The sequence below is a fragment of the Nannobrachium achirus genome, assembly GCF_963921795.1.
Source record: "Nannobrachium achirus genome assembly, chromosome: 2".
Lineage (NCBI taxonomy): Eukaryota > Metazoa > Chordata > Actinopteri > Myctophiformes > Myctophidae > Nannobrachium > Nannobrachium achirus.
In genome coordinates, this window is record NC_137811.1 from 27,662,300 (window position 1) to 27,684,015 (window position 21,716).

Sequence of the window (21,716 nt, forward strand, 5' to 3'; positions counted from 1 at the left end):
CAGGGGTGCCGCGAGACACCTTGATAATATTTAGAATTTATTTGGACACATATCAACATATATTTTCATAATTTTTAACTTGAAGTATAAGTTATTTTTAGTCAGTTCTAACAAAAATGGCTATAATCTCAATGTTTTCCTCACAACATAATGGCTAAAATATGCCCTACTGTACTTATAAGGTATAACTCAGACTCTTCAGCTCAAACGTCAAGTCAGGTCAACATGTACGGATCAGAGACGTGGAGGACAACAAAGATCACAACGATGAAGGTACAAACATTCATCTGCCTGAGGAGGATCCTGCAGCATCCACTGGCCAGACACCATTAGTAATAACGATCTTTGGCAGACAGCGCCACCAGTAGAGGAGGAGATTAAGAGAAGGTGGGGATGGATCGGCCACACACTCCGGAAACCCATTACCAGCATCACAAGACAAGCCCTTAAGGCACAAGAAAGAGGGGAAGGCCAAAGAACACCTGACGCAGGGACCTTGAGACTGACATCAAGCAGTGTGGACTGACATGGAAAGAAATGGAAAAGAAGGCCCAGGATAGAGGACTCTGGCGGACTGTGATCAACGGCCTATGCTCCATGAAAAGGAGCAGTATAAGTAAGTAATAAGTAAGTACTTATAAAGCCCGGATCATAGTCGGGTCCGCGGTGGAAGGCTTTACACCGCGGTGTAGTCTTTTCGAGTCTTTTTGAGTCATGAAACTACAACGTTACATCATTCCTCACGGTGGAGAGCTTTCCACCGTGAGTCCCAACACATCTTTCTGTTTTTACCATCAGACAGGCAGGCTCTACACCCCGTTCACTGATTGGTCGACCTGAACCGGTCTAGACGGGGTAAAGGACTTCACCGTGGGCCGTGACTATGATGGCCTGCACTTATTTTCTGACTTGAGGTGGAAAGCTTTCCACCTCAAATTTGCGGTGGATAGGTCTCCACCGTACACTCTGATCCGGGCTTTAGGTGCTGGCAGTGAAAATTATGAATATAATATAGGGGTGCCTTGGATGAACAAAAAAAACTATTTATAGGGGTGCCCTGAGCCAAAAAAGTTTGGGAACCCCTTACCAGCCACCTGTTTCTCAGCCTATCTTGAAAGTGAATGCTTTTGAACTTAAATTGCAGACACGCCATTCGCATTGTCGTTTTAATACAACCACAACGAGAAGAAGAAAGAGGGGCATTGAAATGCACTTCTTTTCACAAATTCAGCACCTTGGACAGCGGACAGGTTACTCAGGTTTATTTGTGTGGACATTCATTTTGGGGAAGAAAAAACACACACCAACACACCATACACCAAAAATAATCTTTATCTTCAAATATGTACAATACAATATAGGCTTCAAATACACACCACCACCCCAGCTCAGAATAAATAAATGATTACAACCCGAACCACAACGTCAATGTAGCCTAATACAGCACAAAGCTTGTGTGACATGACCACAAACACTAAAAGGTCCCTTTCTTTTCATACATACCGCCTACAACACAAACACAACATGGAACAAAATGCGATGCGTTGTGAAATTTGAATTCCAGACTTTTACTTATAACAGAGTATTTCTACATAGCAGTATTGTTACATTCACTTGAGTAAAACATTTGAGTACTTATTTTCCACGCTGCTTTCTGCTTTATACATACAGCCCTACAACACAGACACAAATGGAACCAAACAGACCGCGAGGGTCCACTTGGTTCTACTAGCGAGTAGAATGGTCTGCAGAGGTTGGAAGGGGTGTTTATAAGCTCCCAAATACACACCCTGGTATCGGACACCTACAGGCCTACTGGTTGACATGTAGCTAGTGCTGCCTGAAGCTCAATATGCACAATAACTCTCCTGGCCAAGCAGGGATTCTCTGTCTTGAAGCGCGGTACAAGCTGCAGAGTACAAATCCTGGGTAGGACACAACTTTTAGACCTAGGCTAAAGGCCAGTGGTTCTCAAGGCTTGAGGGGGTTCCAGAGTAGGGCCCCAGTACAGCAAAATGTGTTGATACAGCATCAAAATCAGTTAAACCACTATATTGTATATAGAACTCAGCTATTTGAAAATAGCCAATACTGTGTTCGGAACTTCGGAATTTCTTTTTACAACACAAATATTTTCAGATATTTTCAGATGTGGTCAGAGGGCCAAATACATGTAAAATGTGGGGCCCTTGATATAAATAGACATTTGAGAACCACTGGCCTATAATAGGCTACTGGTTACAGCTTTTTAAATTAACACACAAATGTAAACATTCAATAGTTCTCCAAGGAGTTGATTCTCTAAGTGGGGTCCACACCCCCAGGGGTCCTCAGGTTGGTTAAGAAAATAAATTAAAAAAAGATATGGCATCATACTTTGGCTACAGGTATTTAGAAATAGCAGATCTACAAGCCACACTGTGAGCTTGTACATCTGCTATTTATTATATTTCCTTTTTGAAAGATCTCAAAAATTTCAGATTTCTTTTTTTAAACACAAATCCTGTCTTCTGGGGGGGATGCCTGGCATAAAACATTTTTTATGGGGGTCCGCGGCCAAGTAGGGCTGTCACGATATGACATTTTACATGACGATTAATTGTCACGCAAATAATTGGCGATTAACGATTTAATTGTGTTTTTTGTCGTTGATAATTACATTTCTGTTTGGCTTTTAGGCTTTGAAGTTGCATATGGTAGGTAGATATGACACATAACCTAAATATACAAATACATTACTGACATATTTGACAACTTACTACTTAAAAAATAACATTGATAGTGGAAATAGCCGATCTACAAGCTCACAACGCGTCGCGATGCGACGCGTTGTGAGCTTGTAGATCGCTATTTCCACTATTTTTGAATTTCTTAAAAATATATGAACATTTTTCAACATGAAAACGATTATGACGATTATGAAAAATAATCACGATTATGTCAAATAATCACGATTAGACGATTATGTAATAATTGTGACAGCCCTACTCTCTCCCCTCTCCCCTCCTCTCAGGTGGTGCTTCCATCCTGCTGCTGCATCATGGACCCCTTCAGGAAGCTGTCTCTCCGCTCTAACTCGGGCCCGGGGATGTGACAGTAGCTGGGCAGCCGCAGGTCGCAGCGGCGGCCGGAGCCGCGGCCGCCGAACGCCTTGTCGTTCAGGGAGTAGAGCTTCTCGGCGATGTCGTTGCGCACCACCAGGGCGAACACCTTGGCGATGTAGCGGTGCTTGGCGAAGAGGAGGTACAGCTTCTTCCTCCTCCACGCCACGTACCTGCAGCGGTCCTCTGCGCGCAGTGTCACCTGTTTGGACAAAATCAAACAGGATGCATGTTAAAGGTTAAAGCTAAGCTGCAATCTGCTGACAATGCCTTCTAAATCAGTAGTTCTCAAACCTTTTCGTGCCAAGGACCCTTTCAAAAGCAGAAGTACAAGCTCGAAAACATGGAAGATATAAACTAGAACTGCACTGCCGAGGTGCCAACTTGCGTCTCCTGCACAAGTAGGCCATACATGGCCTATTTGTGCGTCACGGCCTACTTGTCATCATTAACAGCCTCATCGGCTGTGACATTACCAGGAATGCTCTTATATACCAAACTCTGCTGACATCACCATTGGCATCGCCAGGAATGCTGGTCCCTCATTGGCTGTTAAGTGTCCAGTTTGTCACATGATAAGCAAGCTTTGAATTACCTGAAATACACCTTCCTCTGATGGTCTGAGGGAATCCCACTCTGGTGAGTCCAGAAACTGGTAGGGATAAATGTAATGCAGAAACTCTCCATTAACTGTCACTATGATCCTGCAGAGAGAGAGAGAGAGAGAGAGAGAGAGAGAGAGAGAGAGAGAGAGAGAGAGAGAGAGAGAGAGAGAGAGAGAGAGAGAGAGAGATTATGACAGGCTACTGGTGCACTAAAGCAGTGCTTTTCAACATTGATATATTTGCCCGCGGACCCCCGTCTGAAAATGTTTTGTGCCAGAGACCCCCAGAATAGAAGATCTGTGTGAATGTATTCAATATGTTTCAAACACTTTCAAGATTAAAAAAGGGAAAGAAAGAAAGAAAGAAAGAAAGAAAGAAAGAAAGAAAGAAAGAAAAGGTTCAAAAATAGCAGCTCAGGCTCAAGTGATGTGCTGTGTGCCAATGTATAAAATATGGATAAAGGGGTCCCTGGTCCCCACTTTGAGAACCACTGAACTAAAGCAGTTTTCCTTGACATTTTCGAAAATGTATTATGTATTTTGGAGGCATGCAGGCCCCCATCTGAAAAGATCTCCCAGGGACAGGTCCCAAAAGAGCTAGAGTCCTAGAATAATAGAATATTATATTAGTCTAGCTGCTATAGAGACTAATATAATAGGGAGCGTTTCGCTGTTACCTGCGCTATAATGATAGTCTCGATCGGGGGAAATAACTTGCCTGCCAGACAGCAGCACCGACAGCTTGTCAATGACCGTCTTGCCCTCCATGGCGAAGCAGTGGTCCTTCTCCAGGGTGTGGATGTCTCCCTCACAGCAGGTGACGATCTTGCCGAAGTGGGACAGCGACACGCCGAGCCTCTTGAACATACAGCCGTACAGCTCCTGGAAGTCCCGGTCGAACGTCACGCTCCTCAGCCGGTAGGAGACGTGCACCACCTGCGCCAGTGGTGTAAAGTAACTAAGTACATTTACTCAAGTAATGTACTTAAAGGGCCAGTTCACCTCTGGGAAAACCAGATCTTATTTTATTGTTGTATTGTTGTTTGAGTTATTTTTTGTGTTCAATCTGTGTTTTGAGATATTTTAGTATTTCAGCATGAATGATGATGCATTTTGCATCATATGACTCATCATGCAGCATCATATGATGCAAAATGCATCATCATTCATTCTGAAATACTAAAATATCTAAAAACACAGATTGAACACAAAAAATAACTCAGGATTGGGTAAAGTCAGGTAATTTGGACCATCAGGTGAAGTGAGCCACTTAAGATTTCAGCCTCCTAGCTCCTATAGCCCTCCAAGTTTTAACAGCCGATGGCTACACATGTTTCTTGCCACAGCTGTACTTAACATAAAAAAGAATATTTGATTGATCAATATTTTATTTGGTGGGAGGAGCAATGCCTCAAATCCAGCCTGCCAGTGGAGAACACTAGTTCAGGCCCTGTGCAAACAAATCTTACTTGTCGATAAGGTTGATACATCAATAACAATATAATATAATACAGTAAAAAATATATATTCATAATACATGTTCTGATGGCCTTTATGATATATAATGCTGATTTATAGCTTAGCCATCTTATTTGTTCAATATATATATATATATATAGACCTATATATATATATATATATATATATATATATGGGTGGGTGACGTGACGTAGCGTTTTCGCTGTCCTCGGTGTCAAACATGTATAAATAAAAAATATATTTGTCAAAAACCTTCTGAATATTGTGCAGGACATTAAGCTTTATGTGAACTTACTCAAGATTAAAACATTTCATTCCTCATTTCTTCAGAATCTTCAACCAAACATGGTAAATGTCATCTGGTGTGACTGTCCCGACCTTGTTTCTCAAAGTGGGAACTTGAATAAAACTAAGAAAAAGAATTGCTAAAATTCATTTAAAAATGAATTTAGGCAAAAAAAATGTCTATTTGTGAGCCTATATCTTTTCAAAGTCCAAGCATAATGTTTTCAGTCATTTCTGATCAAAAAGATTTTGTCCCCCAAACCAAAATCATCTGGTGTGACACTAGTTTGGAAAAATTAAACAGGCAATAATTTGGACACCTACTGGGCTAGAGAGGTCCTTCTTCTGTAAGGCTATTCAGCACTCCCAGCACAACTGCAAGACAGGTGTCTGAGGTGAGTTATGATTTTAACATTTTCATGAAATGCCATCTTGTTGAAACTTTGACAAGTGTGGCACTTCTGGATGTCATCTGGTGTGACACCTTTTTCATTAATAAAGCAAAAGTTATTTGAAACTTTGGTCATAATTACATGTAAATCTAGGTTGTTTTGTTATAGCTAGCATGTTGTTAGCATGCTAATGTGTACCTGGTAGCCTCAAGGTAGTCCTAAATGCAGAAAACGTCATCTGGTGTGACACTTCGTCATCTGGTGTGACATATCTGCTTGTCACGCCAGATGACTTGATTGTCACACCAGATGATATATACTGTATTTTCCTACAGACATAACAATAAATAACAAGTCCCATGTTTCTTTTGTCCATTTAAAACATGTTAACATGTTTAAAACAACGTTTTAAACGTTTTTACATAATTTAATTTAGCTTCATTCGGTGATACAGCAAATTCATCAGACAGAGCAGAAACCCCTTCACAGAAACCTAAACCTTATATTGTGGTAACACTTTATAATAACTATCCGTTATAAGCAGAGGCTTGATCAAATCAAAAAGCTTGTCAGCACTGCTGTCAGCTATCACATGTGACACTGAAAATGCAAAATGCATGCAACGTATGTGCACAAAGTGCTGTTATGATGAGCCCAACCTGCAGGAACACAACCCAGCTGACACTGCAACATGGGAGCAGTGGGAAAAGCAGGATGTTGTAGTGGGAGAGAAAACATACAAGAACTGGGTGAAGAAAAAGAAGACTGGGACAGTTGGAGAACTCACTGATGTGTTCAACCAGAGGCTCAGTGCGATTGCAAGTCATCAGCTCAACTGGCTTCATCAGGTGAAGCAGTTCAGACACATCAAGGAGAGCATCCAACCCAATGAAATGGTCTTGCATATAGACTTTTCTGAGAACTATGCATGTAAACTAAACACAGAGATTCAGGCGTTTCATTTTGGTGGCAATAGGCAGCAGGCAACAGTGCATACCGGAGTTGCCTACTCAGTCAGTGGCTCCCAGTGCTATGCCACCATTTCACAGTCCTTACGCCATGATGAGCGTGCTGTGTGGGCACACATCAAGCCAGTTATTGATGATTTCCGAGGAAAACAAGACAATGCAATTGACACCCTGCATGTCCTCAGTGATGGGCCAGCAACCCAGTACCGGAATCGCACAAACTGCTTCCTCATGAGCAGCATTCCTTATACATGGGGATTCAAGAGGGTCACCTGGAACTTTTCAGAGCGTTCCCATGGAAAGGGCGCACCTGATGGTGTGGGAGGGGTGCTGAAGCGTAAGGCAGACATGTATGTCCTCCGAGGCAGTGACCTACAAACACCGAGGGATCTGTGTGAGTATTTACAGAAGTCCTCTGAAAAAGTCACTGTCATGTGGATCGAAGAAGAGAAGATATCCAACATGGATGAAATGGTCCCTCCATCAGTGCGTCCAGTGACTGGCATCAGCACTACGCACCAGGTTCTTTCTATCTTCCCGGGAAAGATAGTTTACAGAGACCTGAGTTGTTTCTGCCAGTTTCCTCAGATCTGCACCTGTCACAACCCACGGAAATTACAGTTCGACCAAGTCTCCAGGGCTGAGGTGCCAGGTGACAAGACAAGTGATGAGTAAGTATAACTAAATCATTCTCTTTGCCAATTTTATGATACCTGTAATTGTACCTGTTTAATGACAATAAAGTAACTTATGTCATCCATTCATTCCTTTTCTTCCTTAACTAAGTGGTGGCCCATCTGCGGAACTGCCCCCTTCCCAGGTCAGCTGCAGGCCCAAAACAGCTTCCGGAGCTCAGTGAGTATAACATACTTGGCAAACTTGAGGACTTGCTAGTAATTACATTTTACTACTAAAAACAATCTACCTGACAAATAAATTACATTTAAATGTCTCCTCCTGAAGGTCTTCTACGTGCTGGACACAAGTGCATCTATTGGAGAGGCCCAAGCTGAGGATTCAGACACCTCCTCAGATGAATACACACAAGGACAGTTTGTCATAATCAAATATGAGGGAAAGCCATATGTGGGGCAGATTGTTACCATTAATAAGGAGGGGCTAGAGATAAACTGCATGAATCAACTTGGAAAAATGAAAAATGGTTTTGTCTGGCCAAAGGGGCGAGACTGCATTTTCTACAAAGAGCAGGAAGTTGTCTGTGGCATAGCAGAAAAATAGTATCAGTGACGGTTTGCTACCCTCACCAAATGTGACTGGCTGATGTACAATACAGTCTAAATGTCTATACCCTCACCAAATGTGACTGGCTGATGTACAATGCAGTCTAAATGTCTATTCTAATCTAATCTAATACTTTTGTACTTTCACTCACTGGACTGGACAATGAGGTAAGGTAGGACCCGAGACAAACATAGCGAAAATAGCTGATCTACAAGCTCTCAACGCATTGTGCTGCGAGAGCTTGTAGATCAGCTATTTTCGGAGTTGCACAACCCAGCACTCTTTAGCTAGTGGAGATGTGGTGTAACGACATGATTCGTAAATAAATTTGTTCAACTCAAAATGCTGTGTTCAAGTTCAGGAGACTTCGGAAAAAAGTAATACACCTGAATGCTGAGTTGTTTCCAATAATTGGTGTTAATAAAATGTTGCCTTGGCTCCCAGTGTGGCTATGCACCTTATTGTCTCTTTAAGATCCTTCTGCCGTGGGCCGGCAGAAGACTTAGGTGTGCGTAGCATTCCTGTGCACATCCTCATCATCCATCTACTACTACAATTCTTTGTTATCCTATGTTAAGGCCCAACAATACTATCCTGTTCAGAAATATTAAGGCCATGTTATTTAATGTTAAAGCAATTTTACTGTTGCTGTTTTTCCTGGGTAATTGTTTAATCAATCAGTAAAGTTCAGTACTCACTAATAGGTAGGTTAAAACACAGTTTGCTTTGACACATGAAGATATGGTCATCTGGTGTGACACTAAGTCATCTGGTGTGACATTCCAAATAGTGAGAAATCATACCTTTATTAATGATGAAACCGAAAAAATGTGTATGGTTTACATAAAAAATAGTATCAGGAAGAGTCACAAATATTTGTGTAATTTTAAAGAAAGTTTTTGTCAGAATAAAATTAAAATATGTTGAAAGATCGACAACATGGGCCTCACACAGAGTGTTGATTATGAAAAAAATATACAGATTCAATTAATTTTCACAAAACTATAGTGGATCACAGGTTAGTTTTGATAAAGGACTTTGATAAAGTGAGTAACTTAAGAAAGGTGTACTCCATTTTCATTTTATGAACAATTATTGTCATGTCACACGAGATGACGGTTTTAGGCACAAGTACAACAAACTGCTCAATAAAGTCTGATTCCAATAAAATATCTAAAAACAAAATGTGTTTCCATAAAGTTGAGAGTGAGTAGAACAAAAGTAAATAATTTTTATGCCTGCTATTTAAAGTTTTTTAAAAAACATGTTTTTTGGGGCGTCACGTCACTGACCCATATATATATATATATATATATAAAACTATATATAGGTCTATATGACCCCTATATTTTGTTAGTGGCCCAATTTACCTGAAAGTGTTAAAAATAAAATGTAAGGTAAATTGAGCCACTGACAAAAGAAGATCTGCTATTTTCAAACATTAGTAGGTCTACTTTTACTTTTGGTACATTAAATACATTTTGATGCCAATACTTTTGTACTTTTACTTTTACTAGACGTTTACCTGTAACAGACTATCATTACATTGCAGTGTTGACACTTTCACTTTCAAGTAAATAAATGGAGTCTTTATTTTTATTTTTTTTACACCACTGACCTGCGCCGCGCACACGCCGAACAGGGCGAAGTTCCACAGGAACGTGTCGGTGGTGCACGCGTCCGACCATGCCCAGATGCTCTGGCAGAAGAAGCCCAGCGTCAGGAAGGTGAACAGGTAGAGCAGGCCGTAGAAGCCGCTGCCGCCCATGAAGCCCAGGAAGAGGAAGATGTGCGCCAGGTGGAACACGGAGCCCTCGGCGCCGGGTCTCCACGCCGCGCACAGCGGGTACACGACGGGCGGCTCCACGCTGATGTTCATGCTCTCGAAGTCGGGGACTTCCAAACCTTCCATAGCTACTGTGATAAGATAGCCTCTTCTCTTCTTGATCCAAATCCAAAAAATAGATTAAAGACCCGAAACGGAACTGTTCTTTCCTCCCCCCGTCAAGCTGAGGAAGGGGGGGTGATAGTTGCACAAAAAAAGAAGCGAAATCAGTCATACGCAATCCACCTTCAACAGACTGAAAAATGTCACCGCCCGCAGCTTGATTCTTAAAATATGACCCGTGCGGTGCATCGTGTTTCACCAACCAGAATTCACACGAGCAGCAGGCAGCAGCGATCCTCATCCACCGCTTGGTCCTGCAGCCCTACTAATTTCATGATTAGTTTTTTGATTGATTGATTGATTGATTGATTGATTGATTGAAGAATTTATTAGAAGTTTGCAATAGAAAAAAGTACAGTTTCATGACAGTACAAATCACTGGTAGGCCTACAAGGTCAACTAAAAGGAGATCCTAGAAAGCCGAGGCTTATTTCCACAGGAACCACACTTTAAGTATCTCATATAACAAATAACATTGAAAGACAGACGGATAGAACATAGTACTTTATCTAGGATAATATCAGTTTCAAAAGCATAACATCAAATACAAAGGCAGAAAAAAGAATAATAAAAAAGGGGGGGGGGGGGCATGGGGGCTTAGTCTATTTACAAGTCACGGGTAGCAGCTGTCTGAAGGTGACTTTTCATACCAATTTTGAAGGAGGCTAGGGATTTGCTCTCCTTTAGGGCTTGAGGAAGGGCGTTCCACGTTTGGGCGTTCCACGTTTGTTCCGTAAAACTTTTACAATTTAACTATTTACGTATGCACAGCTATAGCCTTAATATTAGAATTAGACTGTCATTCCGTCTTGATCCAAGGCTACGTAGGCCTACTATATCTACTGTTTTTTTGAGCGGTGGTCACACCGTCTCCTATACGTGGCCGTGTGTGTGTCCGGCCGTCCGGCCGGCCGTCCGTCCGTGTCTGTATGTGGGCACGTACCTTTTTGGCGAAGCCCGAACTGGCGAACAGGGGAAATGTCCCCTACCGTAGCGATCTGGCGAAAGAAAAAGGGAAAAAAAAACCTTCTGCATATTTTGCGTCTTTTTCGTTTAATCCTTCTGGACAGGGCGTTTATCGTGCGCTTGCCCAGGCCTTACGGCCTGGGCATAAATATAACGATTGCATTCACCACGGCTTCGTAACTCGCGCGGCGCTCCGCCGGCCGCGCGGCCCTGGCCCGCTCTTCGCGGCCACTCGCGCCTGCGGCGCTCGGGGGCGAAGAGCAGGACCAAGGTCCGCTGGCCTTCGCGCCGCTTGCAGTGTCGTGGACAATCGAGCGGCTCCGCCTGGAGCTGCGGCGTCATTTACAATAACGCCACGGGCAACAGGCGAGACCAATGCGCAAGCACTCAATAACTACGAAAAATGCCTTAAAACAGAGCCATGTTTAAGACAATAAAACGATTCGCCAGATCGCTACGGTAGGGGACATTTCCCCTGTTCGCCAGTCCGGGCTTCGCCAGATCAGGACTTTCCCTCTGTATGTAGCCTCAAGGCTGCAGTACCTTTTCTGACCACACATGTTAAGGGAGGGGCGCTGTTGTTCTCTCACACACACACACACACACACACACACACACACACACACACACACACACACACACACACACACACACAGGGGGGAAGGGTGGGTCAGCATGTGTGGTCAAGTATTATTATTATTATTAACAAACTGAATGTTTTAGGGTCAAATAAATTAGAGTGTGTGAAGAAACTACAGCATTGTAAAGCACACTAACCCCGCTGCACCCACCCAGTAGTGCTGTTGCACAGCCTCCACGACCACCGCTCAGTTCACACGGGTGTGATTTTTTTTAATAGGCTAGGTCGCAGACAGTGAGACTCGCACTCAGGCAGGGAGAGCAGCATACCCCACAGACTCTAGAATGATGCGCGTGCGTGCGTGCGCCGTGCGTGCATGTGTGTGGGTGGACTCACTGGACTCAGTGGACTGAATGATGTGATATGATGTCCTTTCCAGCAGCAGCGGTTCTCAAAGTTTTCGCTTGTAAAATTTTGTTTTGGGTAGTTCATACTTTTCTGATAGTTGGTTGAAAGATGGCATGGAAAAAGTTTGAGTAGGTGTTGTTAGAGGGCAAGAGCACACACAGGCAACATACGGCCCGGGGCCCGGACCCGGCCCTTGGGTCATCTCAATCCGGCCCTTGAAGTCCTCAAAGAAAAACTAAAAAGGCAGCATTATGTTAATGGCTGTGAGTTAAATTAATTTGACTCGACTTAATTCATTATTGCGACCGTAGGTCGCAGTTGAGAACGGGCACATCTTGTCCTCTGTAGGTCACGCCTGACACTGTGGTTCCCCTGACACATCGATGTGACATCACAGGTCTATGGGTTTGTCGCTCTGACATCATGTTCTGACATCACTGTGATGTCAGGGGAACCACTCTTAACAGAATGGGTTTGCCGCTCTGACGTCACGCTCTGGATTCACTGGGATGGCACACTAACAGAATCCCTTTGATGCCCAATGGAGTTCCCTGATGTCATCAATATTAAGCCCATATCTAACAGGGCTTCATATGGGAATGCCCATATATGGAGGCCACATACCACACTAACAGAATCCATATATGGCCAAGACAGCCCATGTCTGTGTGGCTGGTTCTACAGACAGGGATCTCCATGTATGGGCATAAAAGGGTATGATGTCAGATGTCATAGACATCATAGGACTTTCACATAACGAATAACTGAGTCAGCATGTTTGGGCTCTCACAGCATATCTCCATATACAGTACATGGATCTCCATACCAGTATATGGGTACCAGGGGTCTCCATACGGTATGTGTGTAACTATATGGGTCCGATATACATCACTGGCCAGATGGCAAAGAATTGGCGCGACCTCGCGAGGTTGCATATCGCCCTGAGGCCTCTTACTAGTTAGTAGTAGGCCTAATTCATGTACCCTGAGTACATACCTGCATTCCATATTCGTTTGTAGGCCTACTCAAATCTTAAACGTTTATTATGTTATATCAAAAGGTGCACAGTGCACAACGCCACCGGTCCTTGTGAGGTGTCAGCCAACGGATTAAGCACAAAATAACAAAAGAGTCGCACACTTAGCTGCCAATGCAAATTTTATTGTGGACACAGAGAGAAAAACTGACCAACCTGAAAGGACAGACTAACTTAGTATATGCACAACTTAGTATACATGGCTTTTCTCTTTCATTATTAAATATTTATAATGTAACAGTGAACCAGTCTGCTTTGAGCCCATATTTATAACGCATACAGTAACATAATTCAGCACTATGTGTTTCAAGTTTCAATCCAATAGTTAAATGTATGGCCCTTCACTGTTCACTCACTTTATGGAAGTCAGTATGGATCCCTGGACAAGAAAATAAAATGCTGTCCACCCCTGGGCTACAGGGTTAGTGATCTTCTAGACCAGAATAGCAGCAACCAGACCCCATGGGGTCCACACTTACCTGTGTGGACTTGCCTGGCCGCTCAAGGTGACTTTGATGAGGAGCAGGGCCTTGAGCGGAACAGAGTTTTAGTGTATATATCGTTGTTGTCGGGTGGAAACCTTGTATGTCCAAGATGTATGTCATTTTTTGTTATTATTAAAAAAAAAACAATTTAACTAGTGAAAATAGCCAATCTACAAGCACACAACGCCTCGCATCTGTGTTTGTAGATCTGCTATTTTCACTACTTTTGTGCAACACTTTTGTATGATGTAGGGCTTTCATTTATGAAAAAACATAGAAATTTGAAACAAGGTTTTTGCCTGACAGTGACGATATATCTACAGTATATATCTGGGACAACTGCTGAAGGACAGAGGAATCCCTGGGTCCATGATGTACTTTGCATCAGACATTCTGAGCCATATCTTGGCTGTCACAGTCACACCGGCAGAGCTCACTGTGTCTGGCCCCGTTCTCTCAAACAATGGCAAACCATAGGCAGCACAGAGAGGAATGCTGAGGAATGCTTGTCAGGTCATCCTTATTTATATAGCATCAACATTTTTAGGCCAAGGACCCCTTAGTTGAGAGAGAGAGATGAAGCAGGGACCCCCACAACCTTTTCATAGATTCCATATACTGTAGTTTCATCGTTTGACAGCACAATCATCAGTGTATTTTGGATTCCTGTCAATTTGTGTTTTCAGATATTTAACCACTTGAGCTGTCTTTACCTAATAAACTAGACCTTTTACTCTGTACTTAGTCTGCTCTTTTCCCCCTCTACACTAAACCTCTTTGCCCAAAACAGCCGATCTAATAAGCTCACAACACCTCGCAGCGCAAGGTGTTGTGAGCTTGTAGATCTGCTATTTTTGTCTAAAGTTCTCAGAATATGGACACTAGGGTTCAAGTGGTCAATATAAAAAAGGAGAAAATAAGTTTCTATCACACAAAGATTTGGAGGACCCCCTGTAGTAACTCTGAGGACCCCCTAGGGGTCCCGGACCCCCTGTTTAAGACCCTTGATACAGCACATTTGATCAAGTGCTTTCCAATCGAGAATGACAAAACAAAAAAACACATGATATCCATAATCCAAGACTAGAATTTAAAACACATGAAAGAAAAAAGAAAGCAGAAAAAAACAGCACAAAAAAGTAACAGAGAAACGGAATGAAAACTTATTAAAGCATATAAGGGGTAACTATATTTTTAAGATGAGATAAAGGTGCGCGCACACACACACACACACACCCACACCCGCAAACAGACAACTTGTATACAGAGGAGAGGGTGTGATGTAAGTTTGGTGCTGGCCGTGTTGGCCAGCTACATCAAGACCACCAGACACCCAACACCAGCATCTATTAATAGACCCCCACCCTGGAGAGTCCCTGTGTGGGTGAGGGGTGTTGGTATGTCTGGGGGTGCACGGGTGGAGAGTGGAGACCTTATTCCAAGCTGGTGGGAATGCATGTGTGTGTGTGTGTGTGTGTGTGTGTGTGTGTGTGTGTGTGTGTGTGTGTGTGTGTGTGTGTGTGTGTGTGTGTGTGTGTGTGTGTGTGTGTGTGTGTGTGTTTGTTGTTGTTGTTGTTGTTGTTGTTGTTGTTGTTGTTTTAGGGCACATAAGAATAGTGTCACTGTCAGGGAGAAACCTCGTATCTCCAAGTTTCAAATATGTACATTTCTTTGTAAACTAAAGTCCTACTTCATCACACGCGAGGCGTTGTGTGCTTGTAGATTTGCTATTTTCACTAGTTTATATAATTTTTATTTCCACCCGACAACGATTTGAGAAACAGACTAAGGACCATGTTCCCAGTTATCACAAGAAAATAGTTTTCTTGTTAAAAGTAATGTGTTTTTAGAGGCTTAAGGCCCATTCCCACTGGGCCAGATAACAGATATATCTGGAGATATTTCTCCAGATATTTTTCCATGCAAAGTGGATGGTAGATACAGATAAAACAAATATTTGCCACAGATAAAAGTATCTGTGGCAAATATCTGTGGTAGACTTTTTTTTATCTGTATCTACCATCCACTTTGCATGGAAAAATATCTGGAGAAATATCTCCAGATATCTTTTATCTGGCCCAGTGGGAATGGGCCTTTACATTTACGGCCAAGATAGACATTGGGCATTTAGTTTCAGGTGTTGTGATGATTTATACTTAGTTGTGCACCAAAAATAGGTAAAAATGGCGATTATATAAAATTGCCATCCTCACAAGTATTGGGGGGGACAAAGTGCAAATTAGCGTGAGCGTGTTGGTGAGGACATGGGGGATAATAGGGCTGTGTTTGTGTGTGAGCTTGGTTCCTGCAAGAACAGGCAGTGAAGGATGTACTGCACCTCGCTAACCCCAGCCCCCTCCCCCCCCCCAGGAGATAAAACAAGCGATAATTCATCTTTCACACAATGTACCACCTCCTGTCATCTGCCGTTGCTCTGTTATTTTTGGAAATCCCTGGATAGAGATAAATATGTTCTGATAAAACACACGCACGCACGAACGCACGCACGCACGCACGCACGCACGCACGCACACACACACACACACACACACACACACACACACACACACACACACACACACACACACACACACTGTATTAATAGCAATAGACAGGCTTGTAATTGCCCATTTGTCTATATTATCTGCAGATATTAGCCATGGACCCATGGCATACAGTAGTTCAGGGGCATTCTTCCAACCTCCTGCTCTGGCTTCGGGATTTGGGATGACGGACCAGACATTTCTGTGTTTGATGACAGGATGATAATATTTATTTGTATTGCACTTTTCTAATCAAAGTTACAAAATGCTAAGTTATCAGACATGTTAAAAACAGCAATCAACCAAGCAATAAAAAAACAATAACACATTATCAACAGGATAGACATTTTACAGCAGCAGAGCAGAGGAGGTGCCAATTATGCTAAATAGTCCAGGAGAAAGGATGGAGATTCTTCCACGCTTGTTATGATTGAGCGTGCTTCTCCTCCTCTAGTGATAGGGCATACCAATGAGCTGCGCTCCAGGCAGCCCTGGGAGACAGACAGACAGACAGCCCAAAACCCTGCTTCCAGGTCAACAGATGTGGCGTGACAGACCCGCTGCATCTTGTTAGAGAAGGCTGAAGCCGGCCCTGACCAGGCACGTGCACACATAGACATCAAAGGGGGCTTGAGCCCCTGCCCTTTTATCCGTCTGTAAAAAAAGTTCCCTCTCCAGACCATGAATGCAGTTTTTACTATGTTGAAAGAAATGCAAATACCACTTTTCCATGCCATACTAGAAGGCAGCATTCAAGAGAATTGCCATGTCCAACCTCTCCTGAACTTGAATGCAGCAACTTATGTTGAAAGAATTGCCCTCTCTGTGTAGAAATCAAGCATCGAAAATAAGCTCACAATGCGTCGCGGCACAACGCGTTGTGAGCTTGGAGGTCTGCTGTTTTCGATATTTTCACCAAAAGGCCCTTTTAGAAATGTCAGCCCCTGCCCCTCTAACATTCTCTGCAAGTCCCTGGCCCTGACAGTGAGATGCAGGGTAATGCAAACTGTACGCTGAGTGGTGGCGGCTAGGTGCAGGGCGGCAGATATGAATGACTCTGCAATTAGATGACGGGATGCAGAAAGCATGAAGGTGGTAGTCCACTGCAGTCCACACACAAACCAGGCTTAAGTAAATGAAAGTGATTCTCAGTTGATACAACCACCATGACAAATGAGTTCTAAGCTCTGTATAAGAATATGCAGTGTATAGAGAAAGATATGGCATCTTTAAAACATAGAGAAAGAAATGGCTTATAAACTTTATGTAACAATATAAAGAGAAAGAGAAGGGTTCTACCGGTAGGTTCATAGGTTTAAGAGTCCTCAGTGAAAAGGTCTGTATATACTGTAGAGAAGGAGATGGCTTCTGAGAGAAAAGATAACTTTTTCATGTTCTAACCAGGGAAGGAATTTCATGGCGGCCATGAAGGCCATGGCCGTTGTTGCCCCTCAGTTTGGCCTTGTGCCCCTCAAACCAATGTCATTACCTGAGGCCACAGTGGCCTTAATGCCCCAACTGTACCACTTTCTCCTCGATCTCCTTCTTGTCAATATGTAGAGTAGACAGTAGACACAGTGTCTCTTTCTTGTCATGTAGACACCAGTGTCTTTTGTTGAGATTCTGAAGAATTAACTCCCCAGAGTCCCCATATTTAAACCAATCCAGTGACTTTGATTGGTGAAGGGCTGAGCATGGATCAGATTATAAATACCATCATTTATCTATTTCACTACAGATTTGGTTATCATCCCTAACCCTTAAATTCAACAAATTCTTTCAATGGACTAAAATATTGTTTTGTTTGATGGCCTTCCTTCCTTGGCATTTGGCCTTGCCCCTAAAATGACAAAATGGCAGGCCTGGTTCTAACATTATGTAGGGAGAAAGAGATGTCTTCTAAGCTATATATTATAAAACATGATAGATATTTTGGAGGGTTTAACATGAGCAATACAGAAATCTCCCCAGCCTTGCCTGCATCACTCCCTCTGTCATTCTTATCAAACCTGAGAACAAACAATCAGAACACAGATTACACTAAAAGTGAGAGAGCCCCTTTATGTGTTTGATTCCCCAGAGTTATGAGCCATGCTGCCCTCCCCTAATGGAGGATATGGTGGAGATACCAGCATTATTATCCCATCAGCCAGCTGTCCATCAACTGGACAGATCAGCACAGATGACTTTGTGTCTGAGTCCATGAACAAGGAGAGGAAATGAAAGCAGTCGGGAACGAAGGGACCCAACCTACGTCCCACAAAAGGGGACATGAAAAGCAGACTGCATCTTTTTTTATTATCCCTGCGTGAACAGGCGATTTCAATTTGACCTTTTCCTTCGCTATGCAGCTTCTACCCTAAGAGACATCTATTCACTCTGACGAACAGAACCTTTCTCTCCTCAAAAGGCCATGACACAGAGGAGAGAAGGGGAAAACATATTATTAACTGTTCGATCTGGGAGCCCATTCGGTAAAAATAAAACAAGAACTGCCGGCAGCCCTTCATTAATCAGGGTAATCATGCAGAGGACCATAGACTGTCAGCTGGGAGGAACACGAGCACTTCTGTCCAACGCCGCGGCAATGAGTCACGGTGGCAGACGGTGGGCAGAGGAGGCCTTCCGCCACACAGAGGGTCCTCGAGGACCCTCTGTGTACCTCCGCCGACGCCCAAATCCTCACGTTGCCCAGACAACGCCAATCACCATATTGTTTGATAATTTCTTCTAATTGTTTGTTCATTATTTAAAAAGACGCCCAAGAAGTGGCCCCTCAAAACCTCCTTCTTGCCTTTGTCAACTTGACATTAACCAAATGAACACATTGAGCTTTGCTGAACATCTCAAAGACACAGCGCATTTGCTGTCTTCAACACAGTCGAACATTGAAGTATAACTTAGCCCTAACGCCTGAATGCAGCACCTCTGGTGCGGTGAATCTCAATCTTTTTCATTTCACAGAACCTAATTTGATATGCATGATTGATTAGGCCACGGGCCCCCATTAGATTCAATCTCCCCAATCTACTGTAGGAAGATATGAATGATCACTCCATAACCAGTGATACTCAAAATAGCAATTGTTGTGCTTTATCTAATGGTAGACTTGGAGAGAACAGGGTATGGTTTATTAATCTCCTGACATAATAATATCCATGCCTGGAGGAGAAGATAATTGTTACTGTAGGTGGTATCACATAGTACTTGAGCTACAGTGGCTATAACTTGTTGTTATGGACCAGATGTAATATTTGGTCTGTCCTGCTCTGTCTCTACCATATATTTGTTCAGATTGCTAGTATGGGCTAAGATGAGCAACTGTGTTTGGAATAAATTGAGCCTATATGCAATCTATGAGGAAAATGTGTATTTCTTTAAAACATATAAAATAAACATAACCCATGTGTTCTATGACGATTAATTCTGACAAGATCTTATTCTATCTACAGTTATAGAATAGGAACATACCATATACAGGCTTTTTTTCATGGTCAACTTCATGACCACAAAACACTCTTTTCAGTGATTTCGCAAGCTACATTATCTGGGCAAAATGCTTGTTTCTAGGGATGCACAGGAACCTTAAGTATATGTTTCATTGTTGTATTGAACACTATATTCTTCTTCTTTAAAAAGTGTCTCATTGCATCCCATTCTCCTCCACTAACTTGTATATGAAGCGTTGGGAGCTTGTAGATCTGCTAACTTCGGCCAACGTACCGCCTAGAATAGGGATGCAAGGGTTCAAGTGCTAAATGTAAAAAAAAAGAAACTATAAAATAAAAATAGTCCCCGTCACACAAAGATGTGCAGTATCTCTGAAGACCCACTATGGGTCCCGGAACCCCTGTTGAAGACCCTTGTTGATGAGTCATTACGTGTGACCCAAGAAGTCAGAATAGCTGCAGCTGTTGTCTTTATCCAGTGACTGTAGAATAACATGGTTAGCATGCCCTCTATTGGACAAACGGAGACACAACACCAAAATAACATCAGGTTGATGTTTATTCATTTTGTGTGCACATATGCATCTATATAACAAATGAACTGAAGACAGATAGGATGCCGTTTTCAACCAGACATCGTCTTTTGTAAACTTTAGATCTACACCATATAGCTGGAATTGGATAAGACATTCACACTCCTTAAGAGAATTCATGGTCCAACCGTTCAGCATTCACAGAGGCATGTATATACAAAAGTGTGCATTGTTGCATTTAGTAAAACGCAGTTTAACATACAAGTGATAAAGGTTATTTGCTTTTCATACATGATGTTAGAATGTGAGATATACAGGTATACAGATGTGAATAGGGTTTATTCTAGAACAGTGGTTCTCAACCTTTTCAGGCCGCGACCCCCAAAATAATCATATTTTAACTTTTTTTGATGCATTACATTTTGTATAACATGGTTTTATTCTGAAAATAGCAGATCTACATGCTCACAACGCCTCGCAACGCGAGGCGTTGTGAGCATGTAGATCGGCTATTTTCACAATTTCTGCCTCTAATATTTGACAATTTGGCCAATGTTTAATATGGAGGTATTAAAAAGTCTTAAATTGTCACTTGAGAAATGTGCAGATGCCCTCTATACACTTAAACTTTGTTGGTTTGTTTACTGCCAAGTGCAAAAACAATGTTGCACATTAAGCTAATCATCTGGGGGTCCCGACCCACAGGTTGAGAACCACTGTTCTAGAAGACACCCACGCACACAGACGCACGCACGCACGCACGCACGCACACACGCACGCACGCACACACACACACACACACACACACACACACACACACACACACACACACACACACTGAACTGAAGAATGCATACATTATCTCTTGAGATGAGTACTTTGTCAAGCATGACGTCACACCACAGACAAGTGAGATCCTACAGTATAGGATGCTGTGAACTAATTATACGACAGCAGTACTAGTACCGATTAACCAATGAAATATTCAGTAGACGAGGCCGAGTACTGTCTGCACTTTTAAAATAGGCTACTTTACATCTTACATCAAGAGGACTGCAAAGTCAGCATTCAACAGTACAACTCACGCACACACGCACACACACACACACACGCACGCGCGCGCGTGCACCGTCAAATCCTGAGTGTTAGTTTAACTCTGAGAGTGTACAAATGACGGGTCAATTTTGGTTCCATTTGTACACTAGTTAAAGGTACAGTAAGTGATATCTTGGCTAAAACAAAACCTTTCTTTTTTGTGGTTAAGAAGTTAAAGCTCTATACTGTCATCGCAGGCATTGCTACAGTATAGAATGTTCAGCGTTTTCCGGACTCCAGCTCAACAGAAAATACGCTTTCACGTGGGATGCCAATTTCATCCAATCAGAAGAGATAACCCTTTCATCAGCTTAAAATGTATAGTATTCAAATTCAAATTTCGTTCCATCACTTCCATATTCATGGTATCCATGAGTTTTCTCTCCTGTTTGGATTAAATTGATATATCCCAACCTGAAATTGTATTTTCTGTTCGCTAAAGAAGTTGAGAGAGGGAGAGACCACTGTTACTGAACAAACAAAATAGCAATGCAATGTAATATGCTTTAACCTTTTAACACAAATGTTTTAGTTTTAACCAAAAATGATTGCTTACGGCACCTTTAAACTAACACAGAGAATGTGCCACTCCAGATGCCTCC

General features: G+C 42.5%; 1 protein-coding gene across 1 annotated transcript; it reads right to left on the reverse strand.

Annotated features, from left to right (window-relative positions):
* Positions 1 to 3,009: 3,009 nt before the first annotated feature.
* On the reverse strand, positions 3,010 to 9,983 carry popdc3 (popeye domain cAMP effector 3; the record flags this gene model as incomplete). Its single annotated transcript, XM_080740741.1, has 4 exons — positions 3,010 to 3,303; positions 3,697 to 3,805; positions 4,424 to 4,641; positions 9,690 to 9,983. 4 exons carry the CDS (start codon positions 9,981 to 9,983, stop codon positions 3,010 to 3,012), a joined length of 915 nt encoding a protein of 304 aa, XP_080596867.1.
* Positions 9,984 to 21,716: the final 11,733 nt, after the last annotated feature.